Source organism: Rhineura floridana, chromosome 8, assembly GCF_030035675.1.
Source record: "Rhineura floridana isolate rRhiFlo1 chromosome 8, rRhiFlo1.hap2, whole genome shotgun sequence".
Classification (NCBI taxonomy): domain Eukaryota; kingdom Metazoa; phylum Chordata; class Lepidosauria; order Squamata; family Rhineuridae; genus Rhineura; species Rhineura floridana.
The window spans coordinates 125,438,374-125,464,290 of NC_084487.1; the positions used below are offsets into that span (position 1 = coordinate 125,438,374).

General features: G+C 40.4%; 1 protein-coding gene and 1 non-coding gene across 9 annotated transcripts in view; both read right to left on the bottom strand.

Annotated features, from left to right (window-relative positions):
* The window catches only part of SHISAL1 (shisa like 1), a 124,994-nt gene that overhangs the window by 37,993 nt on the left and 61,084 nt on the right, over positions 1-25,917 (bottom strand). For all 8 annotated transcript variants that reach the window (XM_061582378.1, XM_061582376.1, XM_061582380.1 and 5 more), the window contains 2 exons: positions 15,247-15,460; positions 4,137-4,442 (listed from right to left, as the gene is read on the bottom strand). In XM_061582378.1, the coding sequence (XP_061438362.1) occupies positions 4,137-4,442; positions 15,247-15,460 (520 nt within the window). The remainder of the gene's footprint in view (positions 1-4,136; positions 4,443-15,246; positions 15,461-25,917) is intronic.
* LOC133363527 (U4 spliceosomal RNA) lies at positions 3,633-3,736 on the bottom strand. Its single transcript, XR_009757695.1, has one exon. It is a non-coding gene; the product is annotated as a U4 spliceosomal RNA (small nuclear RNA).

Below are 25,917 nucleotides of genomic sequence, written 5' to 3' on the forward strand. Positions count from 1 at the left end.
AGACCTTTGGGGCATCAGGATTGGCGCTGATCCCTTAGATTCCACTCAAGCCTCCATTCACATTAGATTGCCAAGGAGTGTGCACATCCACATGCACATTTTGTCTCAAAAGAAACAGTCCCAGCAGTGTTTCTTGGGTCCTACCAAGAGAAAATTACTGGATATTTTATTGTTTATTTATTATTAAATTTATAACCCGCCCTTCCTTCCAGAAGGAGCCCAGGGTGGCAAACAAGCAATAAAACACTAAACAACAAAAAAATCTATAAAACATCTTAAAAACAAAGCATCTAAAAAAATCTATAAAAAACAAGATATACCCCTGCTTGCTCAGCAAGGGTTACATAATCATGGGCTCCCAAATTCTATCAATCTACTGCTCTTTAGAAGGTTTCTTGGAAGTCTTTCAGTTATGTCTAACAAAACTGAACGCTGGAAGATTCAGGATAGATAAAAGAAAGTGTTTCTTCACGCAGCACGTAGTTAAGCTATGAAACTTGCTCCCAGAGGAGGCGGCCACCAACTTGGATGGTTTTAAAAGAGGATTAGACAAATGCATGGAGGATAAAGGTATCAAAGGCTATTAGCCATGATGGCTATCTGCCTCCACAGTCTGAGGCAGTATGCTTCTAAGCATCAGTTGCTGGAAACTGCAGGAGGGGAGAATGCTCATTGCACTCAGGGCCTGCTTGTGGGCTTCCCATGGGCATCTATCTGGCTGGCCACTGTGAAACCAGGATGCTGGACTAGAAGGACCATTGACTTGATCCAGCAGGCTCTTCTTATGTGGTACACACAACTTTGCTGCTGTATACAATTGCATAGGAAGGTCTCTACACAGAAATCCAACTCATTAGGTTCAAAACTATGAAAAAGCATAGTTTTTCTTGAGAAGTAAGGACAATCAAATCTTTCATTTATTTTAAACCCTTATAAATGTTTATGCATCACTGTAACACACAGCAACATTCAGTATGCAAACAGACTAAAATAAAAGTTTTCACATCATTCCATGTGACTGCCCCAATGTCTTAATATTTCTAATTATGACTTTCTCTACTTCTGTGAACATTTATAGAGTTTACATGTTCTCTTAAACCCTGGAAACAGATTAACTGTTGGCTACACATGCCAGAAAGCTTTCTTCACTAAGAGGCAGTCACTGGCACATGGCATTAATAATTAACTCTGCACTGGATACTCCAGGGCTAGAGACAGCGTTGCCACACTTGGTGCAACAGTACAGAATATCTTCTTGGTTTCTCTGAATATAACAGGATTAATCTGTCTTTGGGGAAAACAATTTATCAATATCAGTGAGCATACTAAACAGAGAACATAGCTTTTAAGAAGCATAGATCAGATAAAAGTAATTCATGCCACTCTGTACATTTTATTTGGGGATAACCAGTGAAAGAACTGGTTCTCAAAATGGTAGGTGATATATATGAGGATCAAACCAACTATGTAAAATTACATATACATTCGTACTGTTTCTCTGCTACCAGAATGGATTTCATTAGTTTAATAAGGGATACATGAAACCTATCTTTTATTTTTATGGGCATTTTCACCTTGCTGCATGATGATATCACATGCTCAGGTCACTTGTTTGCAAAAACAGATACACATTTTTTGTAAAGTGGATACAAATCATTACTGCACTTCACATACGTTTTGGTATTCAGGCTTTACTGTGCATCATGTTCCCTGTCCCAATGGAGAAAAATAGTTATACCAGGCCAATCCTGGGACCTCTCCAACACACAAAGGGAATCCAGTGGATCCAAGGACATTTCCATCCTGCTCCTGGAATGCTCCATTTTGGATTCAGTACTGCTGGCAAAAGAACCTCCAGCAATAGATCTATACCCATGGAGCTATCAGCAGGCATAGTGGGGGCCTCTGTGGCAGAAGTGTTACTGAACCGGCAAAGAAGCATCTCCACTCCATCCTAACCCCTTTCAGCTAGCACATCTGGGGGTTACGACTGCTCTCCCCATCATCCTGTTCCCCACTCAAAAGCACTATAATGTACATCCAAATCATTTTGATGCATCATAACTACATAGTTAAGCTGCTTTTTTCCATTAACCAAAAGAGAATGTTTGAAGCATACTGCTTGTTTTGCATACTTACCCGTTCCACCAAATACGAAGTTTTCACCTTGGGAGCAGAAAACAAATCCCCCCCCCAACATCTCATCTTCACTGTCCACTTTCATGCAAGTGATATAGCCTAAGGAAGTTCAATCTATAAGAAAGGTATAAGCCTCTATGATGCCACAAAGCACTGCAAATACAAAATTATACATTGATATGATGACCGACCCCCGGTACTCCTAAGGCACTACCTCTCAAAACAGTTCTTTGTCAAGATTCTGACATGTGCTTATGGTTGCATTCAGCAGGCAAAATGCATTTCTGTATCATTTCCCCCTTCATCGGAGGAAAAAACAGAAAACTACAGAAGGAAGTGGGGAAGAAAGAGAGCTACAATTAACCGCTAGGTGTCCTCTTATTCCCTCTCTAATTTCTGTAAAGAACAAACTTCGCAAGTCTCCCTCTCTTTGACGACCTGCAATGGAACAACTTGTCTTCTTTCAGAGATGGCAGCAAAAAAAAAAAGACTGAAAGCAGATTTCTGTGTGGCCATATTGGAAACTTGCATGACTGGGACGTACTTTTGAAGCTGGAAACTCTTGATCACTAAGGTGAAATACAGTCTCTCATATTAGCTAACGTATGAGCTGGCCCTTCCTTGCTGTACATGACAAAAATCACCTCTATTAACTAGTTAGTTGAGATACACTCAGCAGAACAGTGAACACACCATCAGGTTTCCAGAGCCCCAGGCGGAATGCACAAACTTTCATAGAAATTAACAACAACAGCAAAAGTTGGGACCACTTATAGGAAATGTTAGTAAACATAAAATCCCATGTTTGTCATCAACATTTACACATCTCAGATAAAACATATAACAGTTGAAAAATTATCACCATTACATTAGTTCAAGCTAGGTAACAATCTGAAAGGCATGAAATGAAAATCATACTATAAGAAGCAGCTCCAGGTATTCAAGACCTTATACTATTTGGGGGCATATGGATATGATTTCCCATGAGCAGTCCTTTGAGCTTTTAACTTGCCTAAGTCAATTAGACAGAATATCCCACTTATTTTGGATTTTCCAAAAGCAAGGAAAGAAATCTTTTTTCCTTGCAAACTGATGCCATGAGTAACAGAACTGGGTTGTCATTATAACCCTTTAACAGAGACACAGAAGATATGGCTTTTTACCACAGAATGAAATGCCCACGTTAAGATTGCAATTCATATGTTAACCTACTGAGTTTGTTAATTTAGCTCTGCTTGCGCAAACACTGCTGGTCAGGCAAAGGTTTCAGGATGACACCCGTATCTACCTTTTATGACTGATAATATATACTGTTACGGATGGCCATGTTGCCCAGCTACCAGCATGGGCCTCACATGACCCAGCCAGGTTTCACACTGCTCTTCTACTATGGGCTGGTTCATTCACAGCTCTGGTGTATCCACTGCACATGAGGTGAGGTACAAGCCTGAACAGAGGCTCTGTGCACTCTCTTGCCGTGTGTATGAAAAGAGACCTAGGCAGGCAAAACAATAATATTCATTTTCTTTTTTTCAATTAGCAATAATTGCACCTCAGATTAATCTCATTGACTACGATATTGCCACTGTGCAAAGCTTATATCACACGTTGCTGGTGGTGTTTACTTAGTGAACAGATCTTCGAATAGGTATCTATATGCTCAGGCCCAGCTTTGCACTCACAGTTCTACTTGGGAAGCCTGAGGCTTCTTCATGTATCCGAGCTCACGTAAAGGCCACGTGCCAGCACAGGATGGTCCATATGCGGGATCATTCAAAAATAGTATCTCCCATCTGAAATTGCACAATCGCTCTACCACCTATTCCTGATGCATTCGTAGATCTGGCCTAAGTCGGTGAATATTGTGGGCCTACATTCTCTGGCACCAGAAGTGTTCTCATTGTAAAAAATGACACACTTTCCTTGATGGCTGTAAGCTAAAAACTTTACAACAGGAAAAGAGGGGAAAAATAGGCACCAAGCCCTTAAAAACTTACCAGGCGGTTGAACTTGGAAAAGACATCAGTGGTGGATTTAAAGCTTCTCCTTTTAATGCGCGTACCGCCTGCGATAATTGAGGCGTAGGCATAGGCTGAGCCTGAGCCTGTACTTGTCTTGGGTCCTGAGCAGGTTTAATCCACCGGTTTGGTTCCGGGTTCATCCATTTCCCCTGGATTCCCCATCTTGCCAGGTACAGTTTGCAAATATCGTAGTTCATTGAGGAGTAATACAAAAGGTCCAGTATCAGCAGGACAATAACAAAAAAACCATAGATCCACACTCCTAACAATGCGCTGTAATTACTGCAAAAGAGACAAACCAAATGTTAACTAGCCATAAAATACACACAAGTATTGCCTGTCTGCCCGAATATTTAGTTTATTTTACAAAGGTCAACGCAACTTACATGGGGACATTTATGCAATGCCACCTCCAAGACTCTGCAACGCTATTTGCTCTACATAGCCTAAGTATAAGAGCATGGCTCAAAGTCACACCTACACGACTGCTTCTAAAAGTCACATGATGTGATGAGCAGGACCATGTGCTGTGTCTTTGCTGGACTGTACCAACTTCAGTGTGCAGGTGGGGGAATCATACGTTTAAATGCCTAACCCACTTAAAAAAAACTTCTGTAGAATACCACAGAAAACATACACGACAGGGAGAACTTTTTCCTCAGCATATAACTTTATTTTGCTGATTTTATTTTTCAAGCATGCATTTGCTCCATTCTGTAAGAACTGCACCATAAGGTCCTGCTGATTGTGTTGTTCAGATCTAAGAAAATAACAGATACTGCTGAAATACTCCTGGTTTTGCTTTCAGGTTGTTAAGTGCTCCATCTTTGAACACAAGACTGACTTAGGGGAATACTTCCAAAGCACAATGTGGAAAGTGCTCTTCAGTGTGCTGTAAAGAAAAACAGTATGAAGTGTGTGTGCGTGGTGGTGGTGGGGATTGGAGTCAGTGTACCAGCCCGGAAACTATGTCTTTTTCTTCCATAGTTCTGCTTCTGTCAGTACCTCTGCCAAACTCATTACATTTTGCAATTATGCTCCTAGCTTGGTTCATTTCTATGCCACCCAAGATCCTTTGCAGTCCAGAGTATCATACAGCTTGCATTTGGATGCCACAAATTACCCCTGAAAATAAGGGAGAAGGGAAAAGGACACAATTTTATATGTAAATTTTATTGCTCCAATAAGTAGGGAAATTAAAGGATAAAAACATCTCTGAACATATTTTCCATTTTAATCAAAGCTTTAAGTGATTTAATCTCTTTCACGTACGATGGTTCGATTCTCACCTGTGTAGCACTAGCCCTGTGTTAGAACAGAATGAGATCCCACTAACATAAAGTAGATTTTAGCCTGAATGTGACTGTTATAAATGTTTTTCATTGCAACAAATACAACTCAGCTGATATTTTCTTAGTTGTCCAGTGAAATCTTCAATAATATAGGAAAGAGAAAGAAACTGAAGAGATCTCCAGGGACCAGTGGGCCGTAAGTTTGTGTCTAAAGAGGACATAGCCATCTACACCCCTATCTAGCTTCACAGTTGATGAGTCAGGAGGCAGAAGTACCAGTCAGATCTTTGCTCACACCATTTTAAGCTACTTGCTGAAAGGATGCATAGCTGGCCTAAAACAAGACAGAGGCAAAAAAAAATTTAGAAATAAATGTCTCAGATGAAATGTGGAAAGAAATAATTATCACCAATGTGATAATGTAACTTAATCACCTTGTGTAAATATAAAAGAAAGCTGTCAAAAAGGTTGTACAGCTGGTATTTAACCCCACAGCAATGAGTAAAATATATATCCAGATGTTAATGGGACATGATGAAAATGTGAAAATGTGGGGAGATGTATGTGTGAGAAGGTTAGGAGGCTTTGGATAAAACCACTGTGCATATACAATAAATAACTAGATACTGCATTCAAATGAACACTCTAACAATTCTTCTGGGATACCTTAAAGAATATGTGAGACCAGGACATAAAAATTTAGTTGGAGTTTTGTTAACTACTGCAAAAAATATTGATAGCAGCTAAACGGCATATTCCAATACAACAAGAATGGTTTAATCAAAAATGTAAAACAGCACCAGATCATAGTCACCACAGAGAGACTGGATATTCTGTTTTAAAACTTCTTCTGTGTTATTTTCGATCCTTCAGTTGGGGTGGGGGGAAGTAAAAGAAATTAAGAAAAAGCTATTGCTAAAGGCAGAAGAGTTGATAAACGGATAGCGATGCCGATGGAATTATTCTTTTTGGATTTGTGAACCATTGTTGCCCAGATAGAAAGGAAAGAATGAAGGGCAGCCCATCATGAAACCACTACGCACTACACAGTGAACCAATGTGGATTCCCAGCCCTTCGGAGGAAGCATCAGCAGGGCTCAATTCTGGTGAAATTTTGAGAGTGTTGCTCCCTCTCTTGCTGAAAGTCACAACACGATAGCCTAACAATCAAACACTAGTACCTCTTACATCTGCATCCTCTGTTTATCTGTATACATTGTTTTTAAGGCACTTATTTTACTTCATTAAATATCATTTAATGAAAAATGAATAGTATTTTGAAATGGCAATTTATTAGACTGAGCCATATGTGAGATCACCATTTGTTCCTTAAAAATAGCATCTGCTTCTGACAAGTTCAAAAATAAAAGTGTTTTATTTTAATTTAAATATAGCAAAACATTCATGTTTTGTATAAAAAATGTATTTTGTTGAAACCATAAAACAGAATTGATATGTTTGTGGGCCTTGTCCATTATTCTATTAAGCTCTGGCTTTTAGTATGGTATAGCTGACCAAGTAATGGAATGATGACAGACACCACTTTATTGAAATATCACAGTACTAAATGAGATTCTTATGAACACTGCATAAATATATCCATAAACTGGGTTTCCAAATGGGTGTGCCCTCTCCTTTCTTAGAGGGGCTGTATATGTATCGGATGTTCAGCATGAAAAACATTTTTGGGAGGAAAAGGAAATGACTTGCTGGGGACCCCAACCCACTAGAGACATTCAGTCTTTGTTTTCCATAATAATCCATAGTTCCCATTTATTTCTGGCTGCAAACAGAAAAGCTTATATTCTTGACCTCATACTACGAGTAGTGGAGGGACTTTGCCTCCACCTCAACTCTATCTCCAGTCGCAGCCCCTTCCCCCACCCCATCTCCCACCCAACAGAGGCAAGGGATACTGTTCACTTCTTTGTGAGAAAGTGAATATAAGCCCATCACAGTGAGTGGCAACCTCAAGCAGCCAATTCTAAATATAGACTGTGTAGAGTCGATTTGTCAAGAAAGTATACTAGTTTAGAAACTGCTGTCTTATGCCATGGTGCATCAGTAAGCCTTTGCACTAACAGGTAAAACCTATAAACAATAAATTTCATTTGTTACAGGCAGGCATTCACAGAAGTGCCTTATTTCGGGACGGAGTTCTAAACTGTAGCAGCGCCACATTTCCAATTCACTCTGCTGCAGGAAGATGTACAAAGGAGCAGACCAAGGTGACCGACTGAAAAACAGCCACACCCTTTTGACAGAAACCATATTTTTGCTTTGAATTTTCACCTCTTTAGTAGCTGTAGTGAGCTCTGAAGAACTTCATTTTTGCAGGGAATACATTACAGTTTGGAACACTAGTTAACTTCATAACAGCAATATGCTGCAAAGCATAAAATGTGAATTTCAGAGCATCCTGCAGATTGCTGGAAATCCCAGCTCTTGTTGTGGTTATTATTTAAGAAGAACATGAAGATGGTTCAAGAAAAAAAATAAGCACTTTGTTAAAGACTCATTGATTTTAAAACAAGCCTTAAGCAATCAAAATCAATGGTACCGCAGCCTAATTAATATTAGATTCTGGGCTGTGTCCCTTACCAATACAGAAAGCAACATTTCACTGTCAAATTCTTTACTTGTACAAAGCTGTTTCCTCTAAAACAGGAGTGGTGAGTCTGTAGCCTTCCAGATATTGTTGGACTACAACTCCCATCAGCCCAAGCCAGCATGGCCATCAGAGATTATAGGAGTTGTAGTCCAACAATATCTGGATAACCACAGGTTCCCCACCCCTGGCTTTAGAGGAAATAGCTTTTCCACAAAGAATAAATAAAATTCAGCAGAATACTGTTCTTGGACTTGCTCTGTTACTGAACCATTCTATCAACACTGGTGTAATTTGGAAGAGAATAATGATCAGACTGAAAGAGTGCTTCCACAATTTTTTTCCTGAGGAAGAGCTATCATGTCTGAAGCATGTCGGGATTTTGCTTGGCAATAAAATATTTCTGCACCTCTTGGTTTCTGTCCTCTGCATTCATTTGCTATATGTGGCCCTCCCTCTTTCTACAGCCACCTCTCTAATACACTGGATTATGCAGTTCAGGTTTTAAAGTGTCTGCAAAAAAGCATTGAGACAAGAGGCAATCAGAATGCAGCTTCCAGCAGCCATGATATTTTGTGTCTGCATGGATTCTGGGGTGCGTGCGATTTTCACTGGTGCCAATGAACCGGCTGCTCCTTTTGCTAACACGGCACCATGTTCTAAGGTAACAGAACAAACGATGATTAGCTGCGGCATAATTCACAAAGTTTATTCTGCTTACATAGTTTGGTTTCCTGGGAGGTAGAATTTTGGCTTGGTGCGTACTGCAGCGCATAATCGCAGCCAGAGCTGAGGAAAGTGGAGGATATTATGGCAACTTCCCGATCAGTACTGTTGCAGGTATCTTGCACATCATGCACAAGGGTGCACCTTGCCCCTGTTGGCTAATCTAGTACTCCCAAGATGCTGTTTATTAAAATAAGAAAGTAAAAAGTGATGTCTGTTCCCAGTGAAGGAGTCAAACAGAGCTCGAGAAACTTAGTATTTAAAATTGCACAGATGAACAAAGGGGGGGGAGTCACAATATGCTGAAGTGCAAAGCTCATAAGGAATTCAGATGAATAATTCATCAAAGCTTTATAGCATTAGTTCATAAAAGAACTGCAAAGCAAAATGAAATATAAAAAAAGGCAGAAAGTAAAATGAATTCAATTTGCTGCTAAGGTGATTTGATGGTCACTACCACATTAGACTCCAAAAAATGTGCATGTATTAATGAATTTATCACTGCATTAATCTTATGAGCTAGGGAAATACTTCTTTTCATATCTAAAAGGTGAGAAAAATCTAGTGTGAGACAATCAAGTCGGATGTCAACGATGATGTTGCAAATCAGCAATTCACCTGTAGAAGTTTCTCTGGCTGGATTCACATGATAAAATCACAAGGTGTGTGATCTTGCCAAAGCTAAAATTATTTTAAGCCACATTGATTTCACTGAGATTGTTAAGCATTTGTGTCTATATCTTTGCGATAGGGAGAGGGCCTGCAGTATCTATGGGCTTTTGTATGTGTGTGATTCCACCCACTAGAGAGCAGGAGATTTTACATCAGTTGTAAACTGACCCAGTGAGCCTAAACCAACCATCCTAAAAGGAGGCTTCTTCTTACAGTTTTGCACAATTGCTGCTCTGGCCCCTTCTCACTCAGTCTCTGTTAGTGGTGGGCAATTCTGCCACACTTCTGTATTAGATAAGACCAGAGCATTCAGTTACTCCCAAATTATGAAGAATCTGTCAAAGTTACCCCCCTCCCTTAGAGAAATCTACTCACTCTGTTTTGGCACAACTTGGGCGCTTTCCAATCAGGAGGCACAGTTAGAACAGAGACTCACTCAGAAACACAGGCTGGGCTCCTCCAATGGAAGGAAATGGTTATTCTTTCACACTCTAATATAGATCCTTTCTGGATATAAGTGTGTCTTAGCTATCAGAAGTTTGGGAAATGTTGATCAAGTCAGGTGAGCCCCTCTATCCACAGATGCATCCAAAAAGTCTACTATGAAAGGTGCTACTTATATTTCTCTTCCTTTCCCGGCAGGGTCTCAGGACCTCTCTACCTTCCCTGGCTTTGGCTATTTTGGCTTTCTACTTCTGGAACACATGGCTCTGTGCTGTCTGCCGCCGCCACTCCTCCTTCTTCTCTCTACCCTGCTCTAGTTAAACTTTAAAGCTTCACTGGTTACAAGTGTAGCTGCTACCTCGTAGCATTTGTTTCCCTACTGTGTTCTAGGGAAACTTGTCAGGAGCTCCTCAATGAGAAGAAGAGAAAAGTTGTATAAGCGGCATGAAACAGCAGCTTGTTTATCTACTATCCTTTCTCCATACAACATACAGCAGAAAGAGAATTTCATATGTTTTGAGCAGAGCTTGGAAAAGTTACTTTTTTGAACTACAACTCCCATCAGCCCAATCCAGTGGCCATGCTGGCTGGGGCTGATGGGAGTTGTAGTTCAAAAAAAGTAACTTTTCCAAGTTCTGCCTCAGAGTATTCTGCAACACACATGGGGGTCCCAGGGACACCGTCCGTCCGTCCGTCTGTCCATCATTTGATTTATATCCCGCCCTTCCTCCTGGCAGGAGCCCAGGGTGGCAACTGATGTGGAAAAGGTTTTCAATGCAACACAACAAATGGGACACTCTAATATTCAACAGTGGAAGGAGAACAGAGGGATGATATCATAGGGGATGAATGTTTCCCAGGGAAAAACCCTGCACAACCTATTTTATACACTGAAATATATAATTTAGAAATGGATAAAACAATCTTTCTGAACCTGGTGCGCTCCAGTTGCTTTTGACTAGTTGGCTTGTGCTGGCTGGGAGTTGTTGCCCAAAACACTTGGAGGGCACCAGGTTGTGAGAGGCTGGCTTAAAAGCTAGGTATATCATGGCCCTCAGCTGGACCATTGGGTAGGTTCTAGAGGACCACTGGGTGCCTGATGGTTGCTGGGATTCTTTCAAAGAATAGTGAACTATGTGGACCTTCTTATGGCTTTAAACAAGAGTGCATACTTGGGATAACTGAAAACAGATGAATAATACCTTACTCTAAAGTTGTATATTTAATATACACTTATGTCTCATGAGGACTGTAGTTAAAAAAGTTAGACCATATAAGATAGCTCAGCCCTGCTGTCAGTGGAACAGATAAGGCTGGACTTTGGGGTTCAAGTTCAGGACCCTGCAAGCCAGAACACCTTCCTAAATAAATGATCAGCAGATGATGGAAGACTGACAGACATAGCATCAGCACCTGGGCATGCCAAGGTCCACCAGGTCTGGCACTGGTTGCCACAGCATCCTTTTCTTATTTTTAAAATTTAGTATCAGGAAAACAGAAGCAAACTTCATTTTATACCTGTAGTCATGGTGGTGTGGCAATTTAAGTGAGTTTTTAAATTGCATTTTATTATTATTTATTACATTTACATCCTGCCTTTCTTTCTTTTCATGAAACCCAAGGCGGCTTACATGTGGTTCCCAGGCGGTCTCCCATCCAGGCACTGACCAGACCTGACCCTGCTTAGCTTCAGCAGGGAGCTGGCCTCATGTGCCTTCAGACCATAGCCGGGGAGTATTCCTCTTTTGTTAACCAGGATTGGCAAACTGTATTTTGTTTTTTGCTGTAATCTTTCAGGAACGTAGAAGCAACAGCAGTGGCGGCGTGGGGGGAAAGACTATTGTTAATTGTGGGCTTTATAACTGAAGTAATGCACATGGCCATCTAAAGGCATCCCCAACCCCCTTAAGACCAGTGTCTAAAGTTACCTAGCTGCACCACTCCCTGCTTTAAATCTTTTCATCCTTTATGAAGGTGAAGGACAAGCCTACTTGCCTAGTACATGGTAATTACTGTGGATGTTTAACTGGAACACCTGAAGTATAAATTCTGCTTAATGATGCAAAGCCAGTTTGTTCTAAAAGTGAAAAGACCTCTTCCCCACTTCTTCATTTAATGCAGTTCAGAAAGTAATTGCAATTGGAAAATAAGCCAGCACACCGATAATGTACATCATGTCTGCAGTAATGAAAGTTAGAATTTATTATTTTGTTGTAACCAAAGTGATTTTTCATGGCCAAATATTTTTGGTGCAAAAACGGACAGTGGAGTGAAATGTTCTGGAAAAAAACTCTTTCCAAACCTTGCTTTTTCACACCATTTGGCCTCCTAGTGGGAAGAAGGGTGGGAGATACATTCAGTGCCTTGCAAAAGTAATCAGACCTCTGACCAATGCTCTCATATTACTGAATTACAAATGGTACATTGTAATTTCGTTCTGTATGATGTTTTATTTTGAAACACCGAAATACATATATATATAAATTTGCACCTGTTGTCCTATCCCCTTTTGTAAATTTTGGAGCATTTTAAAAAAACGTTTAAAAGATAGCTCTATTATTATTGATTACATTAGTATCCCACCTTTTCTCCAAGGAGCTCAAGGTGGTGCACAAACATGGTTCTCGCCCTCGAGTTTATCCTCATAAAACCCTGTGAGGTAGGTTAGCATTACTTGCTTGCTATGTGTTCCAAACAATTAGGGATTATGAAGCTAGTGGCAGTCATGGCAGCATACAGTCAATCAGCTTTGGCCACATGATGACATCTCAAAGACAAACTGGAGTGAGGGCCATTCTTCCTGCTCTCACTCTGAAACAAAGTACGTTCACACACCACCTCCCAGTATGATTTCTAGTTATAGAAATTACCCAAAGGAGAGAACCGAGTGGGATTAGCAGCATTTCTTTTTTATTTGCTGTTCTTCATTCTTTAATATTGACTTGACAGCCTAGGGAAGCCTTTCCCAACTAGTGGGCCACCAGATGTTGTTGGACCACAACTCCCATCAGCCTCAGCCAGCATTGTCAATGATCAGGAAAGATGGGAATTGTGGTCCAACAACATCTGGTGGACCACTAGTTGGGAAAGGCTGGCCTAGGGACTGAAAAGTTTAGAGCTTTTAAATTCACAGGCCCGAGTACTCCATCTTGAGTGAAGGTTCCAATTCAGTGGGCCACTAAAACACCAAAAGAGACAGACACAGGGGACAACTTGAGGTTTTACAAACATGGGATATGGAAGGGTTCCAATTACGTCTTTTAAAATCTAAGTTTTTAAATATTTAGGGCAGCAGTACACGCCACAACAAATGAGCACTCTATTTCATGTTCTCCTTCTCCATAAAAGGTCTAGCAGAATTTACCCCATGGCCTAGCTTCATATGCTAATATCAACTTGGGTCTTCCTGGTGTTTATGCTTATGCAGCCAAAACTGCGCCACTGAGACATTAGAAAGAAGTATCGATAGGCTTTGGCAACCCTGATATACACAAAAGAACAAAACAATCTGTAGGAAAACCTGGATGGAGGGGGGAAGATTCCTAATACAGCCCCATAATAACTCAATGGCATAGAATACTGAGAAACTGAGGAAGGAGAGGAATCCGGACAACTGAACCAAAGTGTGGAAATAGACTAGGATGTCTGGGAGGACAGAGAAACGTATGTTAATAGAAAGAATATCTCATTGCCTGGATAGGCTGCTTCCTGATTCATACCGAGGAGCTATTTTTAGGCCAACAGAAACATAAGCTGCCTTAGAGTGGTAAGGCCATTGGCCCCATCTACCTCTGTATTGTGACTGAGTAGCAGAGTTTTAGATTCCAGCCCTACCTGGAGATCTCGGGTATTGAACCAGGAACTTCTGCAGATACTTTATCATTGAGCTCCGGCCCTTCCCCTTTTAAATGTCCCCAGGGATGGGAGAAAGAGCTTCCAACAGACATCAGTGAAAAAATTAAAGAGTTTAATGTCGCTGGGATTGGGCTCATGTCTGTAGCGATGGGACATAAATTCGCTCAGTTCATATTTCCATGTGAACCTACTTAATTCATCTTTCCCAAACCAATGCACTAGTTGAAACAACTATCCTTCTTAAGTGGCACTTCTCTTAATTTTGTGATGAAGTTCTCCAACCAAAGAAATTAAAGCCCTGTAGATCAGTAGTGCAAAGGTTTCATTTCAACAGAGAAGACAAACACAGGCAGGATATCCCTTTCTAGGATTTGAACAGAGAACCTATTGTAACCAAAGTGAGAATCGTGCCCCAAGGACAAACCTCACAGAGCAGAACTAGGATCACATAAAAACAGTGGAACAGCCTGAGGCCTTTAGTTGATTCATGTACCCCACAGGCATCACCAGTTAAGAGTGCTTACCAACTGATCTTGCCTTACCAGTTGGTCTTGGTTATTTACTGGTAAGGGGCAGATGCTTTGTACATGCTCACTGGCACCCTGACCTGTGGTTGGACACAACACTAAGCCACTGTTTGACATGAATGAGACTTGGGCCTTTCCCCTTCTTTGGCACAGCAATTGCTTTCATTTTAAACTAACAACAGAATGCCATTTTGCTTGAACGGAACAGGGACAAACTGTGCTTAATTTTAGCTATGGGTTGTCCAAAGAAGCCAAATTGAAAGTGGAAGCGGATTCTTCCAATCACAGCTATGCCAAAGGAAGAAAGGGAAGGGGTCAGAACAGTTTGAATGAAATGACAATCTGCAGTTAAAAAAATAGAAGCAGATGCTTCCAAGCTCCTCCTCATGTCTGTGCTGAAGCACAGGGGAGAGGGAGCAAGTGCGTGTACGGAAAGCTTTTTTCCCAACCCAGGCCACTACTTCACCTTGTCCTGGTTCCGAAAACAAGTTAGGGGCTAACTAAGTTCTAGCATATTTGGGCTAAATACAAGCTTGCTTTCAAAATCTGTGTAATATTTGCTTTTGATCCTGATACTACTTCAAAAAGTATTCTTTAAAAGGTGCTTTCAGAAATAAAAAGGTTATGGGATAGAGGCAATAAAACGGGCCACAGATTAAAATATAAAAAGGAATCTGAGGAGCAGATTACACTCCACAGATATACAATGAAATACACCTTGCTGTTTAAGTGCAAGTGATTACAAGTAATTAATATGCAAAGCATGCACAAATTTAAAACAGCAATTAGTCCTGGAAAACATTTGTGCTGTGTGGAAAATATCAATTCCCTCTCTTCTCATTTTTTCAACTTTGCTTATTTTTAGTTATGGAAATACATTTCTGTAAACTGCTTCTTTGACAGTACAATTCTGATTACACCAGGATACTTAAAAAAAAAAGTATGCCAGCTTATTTACTTACTTATGCATATATCCATCTGCATTCCCAGTTATGTTCATCTGCATAACAGTCTGAAACTCTGTCTCATTACAGCAGTATTTAAACACGGTGTTGTTATGGTGGCAGCAAAAGATGTAGGATTTATTATCAGAAAGACGTGGGCAGTGGAATCCAAAATGGGAGCGGCCTTTGTAGTCTGTATATGGCTCACAGACCCGAAAATGCACGGACAGCGCTGTAAGATAAAACAATTCTCTTTGTAACTCAAGTTGCAAAAGAAAAAATAACAGTTAAATTCTGTAATGTAGAAGCTGTTTAAAGCATTAATTTAACAGAAACTTGACTTGTGCTTGTCACAAAGTCACAAGTTAGAGAAATGTTAAGAAACAATGATATTAAATGCTGAACTATTGCAGTCACTAATCCAAACAAAAGCTTAGCTCTTTAAAATGCCATTGACTTTAATGTGAGAGATGTAACCGTGTGCTTAGTTCCCCCTTTGAAATCAGTGGGACAAAGGGGTTTAACTGGCTGAACTATACTCTTAAGTAACTGAAGTCCATTGATAGCAATACATTTACTCTATGATCTAGTTGGATCTTACCCATTGTGTATAACTAATGATCTCATATAAACAGTAAAAATGTTTGTCAATAATATTCAAGAGATCAAAAAGCAATCCTTAACTTATTTAGAACACCAGGAATAGTCCCAGCAGCTAGAAATTGCATTTAAAATTAAAGCACACAGACATTGGTTCCTAGGGTTGCCAGATGTCTGGTTTTTGGCCAGAGATTCTGGAGTTTTGGGGTCCTCTCAAGGTCTCTGGGTGAGTCAGCTTAATCTCCGGACTCTCAGCTTTCAATTTTTTAAAAAATTAAGTTTCTAGTTGGTCTGGTTCACAAGATATACACCAAAATGTCAGCCACCCCACCCTGCAACTTCAGTAAAATGATCTCTTAGCTGGCTGCTCTAAACCCACCCTTTCAGGTTTGTAGCCAATAAGTGAAGTCAGGGTTGTGATTGACAAGGGATTTCTAGACCTCCAGGAAGTACTTAGACATCATTACAAATGTAGAAAACTGTTGTTGTTTTTCCTGTTTATCTGAAAATCTCATAAATTGAGTAAGTATATACCTTTCAGCAGTACCAAAAGTCTTTTTTTCTGTTGTGTGTAGGAGTCAAACAAGTTTAAATTTTCCTGGGCTGCTGAAGGTTGTTTTGAAAACCTTCTCAACATGACGCTTTAATCCAGTGATTCCCAACGTGGGCGGTAGCACCCCCTGGGGGGCGTTACAGCCTTTCAGAGGGGCATTGGCGTGACTACAAACTTTAGGGGGGCGTTTGGGTTCATTAGGGGGGTGTTGACATTTGGCGGTCGGATGCGACAGATGAAGCATTTAAGTTTAATTTTATTTAATACACAAATCATTAATTTTTAAACTATTTTGTCTCCAGTTAGAATGTATTTAATAGTTTCAGTTCATGGAAATAACACTATAAATAGAGTGTGCTCTTTATTAAAGAATTTCTGAATAGCGGCCAGTGTCATATCAAGGAATGGGGATATTAGCCACATCCCAGCACTAGGTAATGTTCCGATGCTGTCTTGAGGGATGTTGGAACCAATCACGAGAGAGTGTTTGATAAGCTGGGTGTATTGGTGGAGGGCACATTCTTCCAACGGATGAGTGCTGTGTGCAAACGGGTGACGCACAGTCAGTTATTCGCTGGTTTTCTTCAGGAATGGGACACACTCGCTACCCATTGTTTCTGTGATGTTTAAATGAACTTGTTTAACAAAACAATGCCGGTATACTGAATGACTTTGTTGTTAAGTAACACAGTGTATTCTATTGGTTCATACTGTGTGGACTTCCAGATATTGTGAAGTTAGCCAAAACTCATCAAGCTCAAGGATCACACTAGTATTTTATAATAAATCTCATTTTATTTACTTTTCTATAACTATGTATGTATATTAATAAATCATACTAAGAATTCAATGTGTAATCTAAGTGCAATAAAAAGGCATGATAAAAACGATCATTGAAAATACCTTTTATGCATTACTCATATTTTAAGGGAAGAATAGGAAGCATTGCCATATACTTAATCTGAGGGGGGCGTTGGGCACAAAAAGATTTTGCAAAGGGGCGTTGGGTCAAAAAAGGTTGGGTAACGCTGCTTTAATCGAACACTTGCTTTTCTAGGAGTAAAGCTGCAATGCTAATCCCACATACCTGGAGTAAACCCCACTGAAATTAATAGGACTTACTTTTGAGTAGACATGATTAGGATTGTGCTGTAAATTAATGGGACTTTTGAGTGAACATAGCAAAGGATTGTGCTTGTGTTGTAAATCTTTCTCTACCTCTCCAATCCTATTTTTTAAAGCAATTAGGCAGGGTGTACATAGGTATCACTGCTTTTGTTATGTAGGAAACTAATTCTGATTTTGTTTTTTAAAAAATGTTCTGCAACGACAATAAATTATTATATGAGGTCTATGCATGTTTACATCGTGTGTGTGCATGTGTGTGGAGTCTTCCCAACAACCCTGTGAGGTAGGATTGTCAACTGGAAACTAAGGTAGCTCACAACAAGAAATAAATCTCTTTAAAATCCAATAACCATAAAAAGTATAAATAGTTGCAAAACAGCTTAAAGTGGCATGATTCTGAATTTTGGGTTGGGTGAGTATTCCTTATCACTTGAGACTGCAGTTCTGTGCACACTTCCTTGTTTGAGTAAGTCATACGATTGCACTACAATTATCTTTACAGGTTGTGTAAATAATAAACATCTTTGATAATCATGCTTATATAAATATTTCTTCATACTATGTCCCGATAAGTATTTGATTTCACATTATGTTTGTAAATTATTACTTCCTCTACATTTTAAGTGTGCCCTTTTCCTTGGGGTTTTCATGGTTCCCCTCTGCTGTTTTCATCCTGAGGGGCAGATTAGGCTGAGGGATGGTGAGAAGCCCATAGTCACCCAGTAAATTTTATAGCTCATTTCCATTTTAAAAAATTAAAACAATTTACGTGCAGGCAAAGTTAATTAAGTAGATCCACACAATACATTTAAAGCACATCCAACTTGCATTTAAAGTGCATGACTTCCCCTAAAGAATCCTGGGTAGTATAGTTTCCCTCTCACATACTTATTGCTCCCACTACCCTTAAACTACAGTTCCCATGATTCTGTAGTGTAGTTCCCATGATTCTGTAGGGATTCATGTGCTTCAAATGTGTGTTTAATGTGCTTTAAATGAATGATGTGGATCTGTTCTAGGTATTCTGTGCATTCATTAGTGAATTGAAAACAACAATGTTAAAATATACTTTTTTAAAGAGGAAAAGGGCTGTAGCTCAGTGGCAGGGCATATGCTTTGCATGCCAAGGTCCAAAATTCAATTTCTAGAAAAGACTATTGCCTGGAATCCTGGAGAGCCAATGCTAGACCATGTCATCAGTACTGAGCTAGATGGCACCAAATGGCCTGAGTCAGTATAAGGCAGATTCCTTTGTTCCTAAAAGTGGAGAGAGACCCAAGGGCCACAGTGACTCCAATATTTATTTACATATTTTATTTACACAATTTATTGTAAAAAAAAATCTCAAAGTGGTTTACAGAAGGAATTAAAACAATAAAATTATTGGCAAAAACAGTTAAAGACAGGTATTTTAAAACATTCAAAATAATAAAACCAACAATGAGTTAAAAACAGATAAAAAACACAGTAGCTTCTACATGCCTGGGTAGGCTTGCCTAAATAAAAATGTTTTTAGCAGATGCTAAAAAGAGTACAATGAAGGTGTCTGCCTAATGTCAGTAGGCAGGGAGTTCCAAAATATACCTGGTACACTAAAAGGCTGATTTCTTACCAGAGCAGAACATGTACTATGTGGCATCCGTAACATGGAAAGCACACCTTGAACTTGGCCTGGTAGCCAATCAGCAACCAGTGCAGAGGTAATGTGGTGATAGGGTCTCACTCTTGTCAGCAATCGTCCCACAGCATTCTGCACTAACTGCAGCCCCTGGATCAGGTTGTGCTGCATGGGGATTTCTGTGACCTTGGCTGACTGGCTGCCAGGATTTTTTTAGTTTTGGCTTTTGGTTAGGAATCCTGACTGGTTGTGGGATGCTGAATTTTCTGCTGTACTCATAGGAATTTTGTTGTGGTTGCTATGGTATTGCATTTAGGAAATCATGACCGTCTTTTGTTTTTCTTTTTCTGTTTGCATTTTCATTTACCTTTAACCTCACTCCCTTAGAGCCATAGAAGCAACAACAGTAAATGTAAATGTAAATTTAATTTTTAGGTCGCCTATCTGGCCGAAGCCACCCTAGGCGACGTACATATTAAATTCCAATAAAATACACTAAATACAGTAAATACAATAAAATATGATATACTCAGCAATAACAAAAATAACAACATATGCAGTACATAACAACGGGCATTCAGTATGTAAATTAGCCCACCCCAGCGGTCCCAAAGGCCTGTCCAAACAGCCAAGTTTTTAAGGCCCGGCGGAAAGTATCCAGGGAAGGGGCATGCCGAAGATCGAACGGGAGGGAATTCCAGAGAGTGGGGGCTGCCACTGAGAAAGCCCTCTCTCTAGTCCCCACCAACCTAGCTACTGTTGTTGGTGGGATTGAGAGAAGGCCCTGCGTGGCTGATCTTGTCGGGCGGCATAATTGGTGATGCTGGAGGTGCTCCTTCAGATAAACTGACCGTTTGTTTCTTGCCCAATAGCGGTAAAAGAGAATTCCAGTAGCGGTAAAAGAGAATTCACAGGCTGTGAAGTGTGGCTGCAATTGCTGTTGTTCCCAAGCTCCTGTCTGTGAAGGTAGATCAAACCATGTGTGTTTTCTCTCTGTCAGTTATTACTCACTAGAATTATGTTGGCTATCAAAGTGAGTTTATAGCAGCCCACAAGGTAGACCGAAAAGGGGAGAGAATCTTCTTAACTCTTACTCATTTCTCAGACCTCTTTCTGAAGTGAAGGATCAAATCTGTAAAGAAGTTTGGAGCAGCCATGTTAAAAGATAGGGGCAGGGAATTCCAGTCAGGGGGTTGCCAACCCTGCTTGGATATGGACAGCTCTGCAGAGGATCCCTAGTTAAGCTTTACCAACAGCACAATCCAAACCATATCTACTCAGATGTAAGTCCTATTGAGTTCTATGGGGCATGGTAAGTGTGTTTAGAATTTCAGCCTTCCGGGACATCCATCTTTACTCCTGAGTGCTCCAATCTAACATCTCTGCAACACTAGGCTCCTTTCTTCCTACAATGGACTTCTGGTGGTTGGGCTGGCCTCAGGGCACTTAAACCCTTGCGAGAAGCAAGTAGGGTAGATTAAATGTTCCCTACCCAGGCTCTATCTTTTAGCTAAGATTTCTATCTTAATTTCCAATCCGAGAAATGTTTTTGTTTGAATGGTATGCTCCAAGCAACTGTGGTTGATGCTTAAGGTATCATGCTTAATGACATCACTAGGGCCCACCCCTGTGACATCACTAAGACCTGCCCCTGTGAGATCACTTGGGCCCACTCCTGAAATCTCAGGGTTGGGTTGCTTTGACATGGCAACCTTATTGGTTCCAGATAACCCATTTATGGAGCATTTATCTGATTTCTTAACACAAGGTTTGTGGGTGGTTATACGACGTTGTGTCAAGCAATTGTTATTCCACCCTGTCTATTGCTTTTCCCTGCCACATTCCTTACTGCAAAAAGTCTGATTTTGGGGGAAAGCAGATTTGTAGCATACACTAAAGCTCCCTCTTTTACATACTGTTGAAGGAGGCCCATTCTGTTTTTCACCTGGCAGCTCATTTCTGATATACATCAAAGACAGAATGCATATGTTTTGACCCTACAGTACTTAATAGTTCATATAGAGAAACCAACTTCTGATTCATAATTTTCTTTTCGACTTTGGGAACAAAAGTTAAACTCTCCTGACAAAATATGTGTACCACATGATGCATTAAGAATAGCACACACACACACCCCTGAATGGCAGGATTTCTCTGCAATATACACAGAGGGTGAAAATTGGGAAAGGACTGGATTCTGCATCGTTGTATGCCAGAGGAAAACCCATCCATTGAAAACAGAAATGCACTTCTCAGAGTAGATGCTATATACATATTTTGACATTACACTCTAGCACTTCTCGTACTCAAGAATGAAATATAGTTCAAAGTGAGCTCCAAATTGCTTCTATAAGCAATCAGAAATGAAGGGAGGAGGGAGAGAGAAATACCAACTATGAACAGTGACCACTGCTTACTATAAGAAAAAAAGATAAGAAATATGGACAGGATCCTAACAGTGCTTTAAAAACAGGCAGAGCAATCCAACCGCTCGATTTGGTGTACCTCCCTCCATCCCTGGCACCTGGCACGGAGGTCCACCATCAGTGGAGAAACTCTACCAGTGCGGAGTGCCCCAGTGTGCCTACCTATACTGTAGATAGAAGCTACCATCAGCTGCATCCCCAACTGGCAGCAGCCAGCAAAAAAACCGGAGCATTTGGGGTGAGAAGGGAAGGGGTTGACCCTGCTGCCATCACATGACAGCAATGGGCATTTTTCTGCCCCCCCCAATTCTTGTTGGCACGAGCACTGGGGCTGTAGATACAGCACTGGCTGTGCCACTCTATCAAGCCCTGCTGCTGCTGACCAGGGGTTAGGATTGCGTCCCCAATCAGTAAAAACTTTGGCCAACATTGCATATAATTTATTTCGCTATGACATGGGGTTGAAGGGCGAAGAATACAGATTTCATTGCAGAAGTAAAGACTGATGAATTACAGGTGCCAAACATCTGATGTGCTTATATGAAGGATGACCTTATTAGTTTCCTATAATTTCCAAACAATTTGACATAGGACAGGCACAAAGAATTACTATTTTCCAGATCTTACATAAGATTCTTAAAATAATAAAATATATGAACATCTAATGACTTTTTTTTTTTTTTTAGCCAAGTCACGTTTCATTTGGCAGTTAGTTCTCTTTGGAAGAATAAAATGCAGAACATTTTTTGAAAAGTAATTCCAGTCCTTTATACTTCTATCAAAAGAACATTCATTTTCTTCTGCTGTGATCCCATAGATATCTGGATTAATATTAAGTTCCAGACGTACCTAGGGATGAGACAGAATATGGCTACACAATGATCAGCATTGCTACTGTGACTGATGGAACAGTCACAAGAGTCCTGGTCAAAGAACTGCAGGCCTATGTTGCCCTATTACCTTGTTGAGAGGTTCCAAAACTACTCTGAACAGCCGCAGCAGCACTGGAAGATATTGTATAGGAAGTGGTCTTCACTGTTTCTCAGCTGTAGCTATGGCTTTGCAGGTTTTGCAGCTGATATAGGAAAGGCAAGAGTTCTGCCTGCACAGTTGTAGACTTTTTCCAGTTTGGCTCAAGTTGATTAATATACAGCTCACAGATTCTAAGAATATTAACGGACCTTGGTTTGACCTCTGTCAATCTCAACACACTCCAGAACTCCTCAAAACTACAAACACTCTTATTAAGCAGGTAATGGGGCTGGACAAGAAGTTCCAACTACCATCTTTATTTTCTCCTTGCCTGTTCACAGGCAATACTCTGCAAGTGAAGTCACATCCAATAGGACAAAGGTCATATTCACTATGAGTATCACCACCTTATATAGAACTCTAATGTCAAGAACAGGAAAGTGGCAAGGGCAATCAACAGAACTTTGGGGAGAAGATATTAACTGACTCCTATTCCCCTGAGAGAGCTCCAGTGGCCAGAATGGTTTAACAGTCAGCAGCTCTGAATGAAGCTCTGTGAGGGGAACAGCGCGCCTCCTAGCAACTCTCAGCACCCCCTTCACTAACTACACTTCCAGGATTCTTTGGGAGAAGCCATGACTGTCTAAAATGAAATAAAGGTCTGGTGTGGATGTGGCCAGGGACAGCTTTGGTTTAAATTTGGGTGGGAGGCTACATATGCCTCCTGTAGAATAAAAAGGTGGGGAAATCCTGAAAAAGCAATGATACTGCTCACAATGTTTTCCTTTTGGAAAGGAAAGGGGCTTCCCCTCTGCCCGGTGCCCACCCACCCATGCAATCCCTCCTCTCCCTCTTCCCTCCCTGCCCCTCCCCCAGGTCAGTTTCACCTATCCTAAGCATGACTGCAGGGGAGTAAATCCCACTGAACTCAATAAACATGCAAATGATCAAACCCGTCCTCCTCCTCCCCTGCTCCTCCTCCCCTCTGCCCTTCCTCCCCCCATCCCCTGTGGTCAGTTTCACCTATCCTAAACATGATTGCAGGGAAGTAAATCCCACTTAACTCAATAAGCATGCAAATGATCCATCAATTCTCAGCAAATTTGCACAGGAACCCATTTCTTACCTCCTGGATTAAAAAGCAGAGATATTCACTAACAGGCAAAAAACCTTACGGTTTAAGAACGTACCTATAGCCGACAGATATTTCTGATAAATTTTACAAAGCAGGGAAATGTGCCTCTGAGCATATGGTGAGTGGTGTCAACACCTGCCATCTCCGAAGATGGAGAATTACATTTTTGTATGTTTGTTGGTGTTCTTTCTTACTTTGCTTCTTTCCAGTGTTACTACTGTTTCTACAGAGTAACAGTAACAGAAAATTATATTTCTCTCATTATTCATCTTAGAAATCTGTGTCAAAATTATTTTTATTAATTTCAAAGCCTTTTAATTGGTCACTGTCATATGAGGTGAAGACAGCCTTTTGTGTTTCAAACTGGAGGTTATGTTCTATTTCTATTTGGGGTGCATTAACAGTTGAATCTGAAACTGCAGTTTGATGTAAAATCAAACTTACAATATGTTACTACTAAAGCAATGACTTTAGCTGTTGGAAAACAACAATCTTGGCCTGCCCAAGATTTATTTATTTATTGCATTTATATACCGCCTCATAGCTGAAGCTCTCTGGGCGGTTTACAACAATTAAAAACAAATATACAAATTTAAAACCATACCAAATAAAAATCCATAAAAACCAATAGGCAAGTTAAAAATGTACCATCCATGTTTTCAGCCTGCTATGCTTAAACTACTCAACTTAAGGAAAGGTGGACATGGTCAATTAAAAACATAGAGCACACCTAGAAGTTTGCTACAATATATGTCATCTCCCACTGTTTTATCTTGTGCAATCTGAGATACTCCTCATGTCATCTGGAGGCTATTCTGCAGAATTGTCAGTGCCATTATTCCACAATTGTTTCTGGAGATTTTTTTTGGTGTTGCAAAGTGTTGCTGTAGTTCACATATTCACAGAAACCAAAGCAAAAGAAAATGCTTTACTATACAAAACTTCACTAAAATTGCAAAGTAAATTAAACATATTTAAAGTGGCTATCTGAACTATATCAACTATCTTAATATTGTTGCTGCCTCCCTGCTAAAACAAGATCAGCACAGCACGTGTCTTGTTTCTGTTATTTGGGCTGATAGCAGGTGTTGCCACCACTCACCATATGCTCAGAGGCACATGTTACCAAATTCTTGCCAGCTATACAGCAAGTGGATTGGACTGTGAAAGACCAACCCAAATTATGTTTGCATTTTTACAGATTTGGGGGGCAGTCCAATATCTCAGAGGTCAAGTCTCCTGCTTCCCTGGTGCATTCACTATAGCTGCCCAATTTCCCTGCTTTTTAAAGTTTGATAGAAATATCTGTTGGCTATAGGTACGTTCTTAAACTTCAAGGTTTTTTGCCTATTAGTAAATAGCCTCTGAGTTAACTCAGGAGGAGAACCTAAGAGCAATTGGTTTAGAACAGGGAAGAGAAGTAGAGCAAATAAACACATCTATACAATTATTATTATAATTTAATTAGACTTTTTGTCCTACCCTTCTTCCCAAATGAATAATGAACCATTACTTTACATCCTATCTTTAAATCTTTCTGTTATTTTATAAACGTGCTTTAAATAAATTAATATATTTCTTTTGACTTTTAAATGCAAATACTGTTCATTCCATATATGAACCCAGCCACTGGGGGTGGAGAGTAAAAGGTGAATAAAGGAATTACAAGGAACAAAGTGGTGGCAGCAGCAATGGAAAAGGTGTAAGGGAAGCAGACCCCTTAATATCCAAGGTGTATGCGGCAGGGATCCTGCACATGATAATACAAAAAGGTAGGCAGATACAAAATAAAAATAAAAAATAAACCTCAGAGACTACCAAAGGATGCCACCAGGGAGGCCAACCAAGGACAGTTTGCTTAGGGACCCCCAAAACACAGACTGTTGGCATCTGCACACAGAATCCTATATTGTGGAAGTGCACAGAAACGATGAATAAGAGATGGACTTAGCCAGAGGTGTGTTTAATCTGCTCTTTGCCAGATCCAAGGAAACCCAGGTTCTGTGCATATAACAAATTATACAATTAATCCTCATATGTGTTTATATGAGTCACTCTGCCTCAAGAACTAAGTTTTGAAAGATTCCGATATTGTTTCTCTTTTGCTATGTCTGAGTTGCCAGGGGAAAGTGAGCAATCCAGCTCCGCGCCCGGTACTTACCGGGCAAAAGGGGCGAGTTCTGGGGCCGCAGCCGAAGCCTAGGCCGCCATCTTGGAGGGTGCGTACACATGTGGTGCTGATGTGCTGACATGGCAC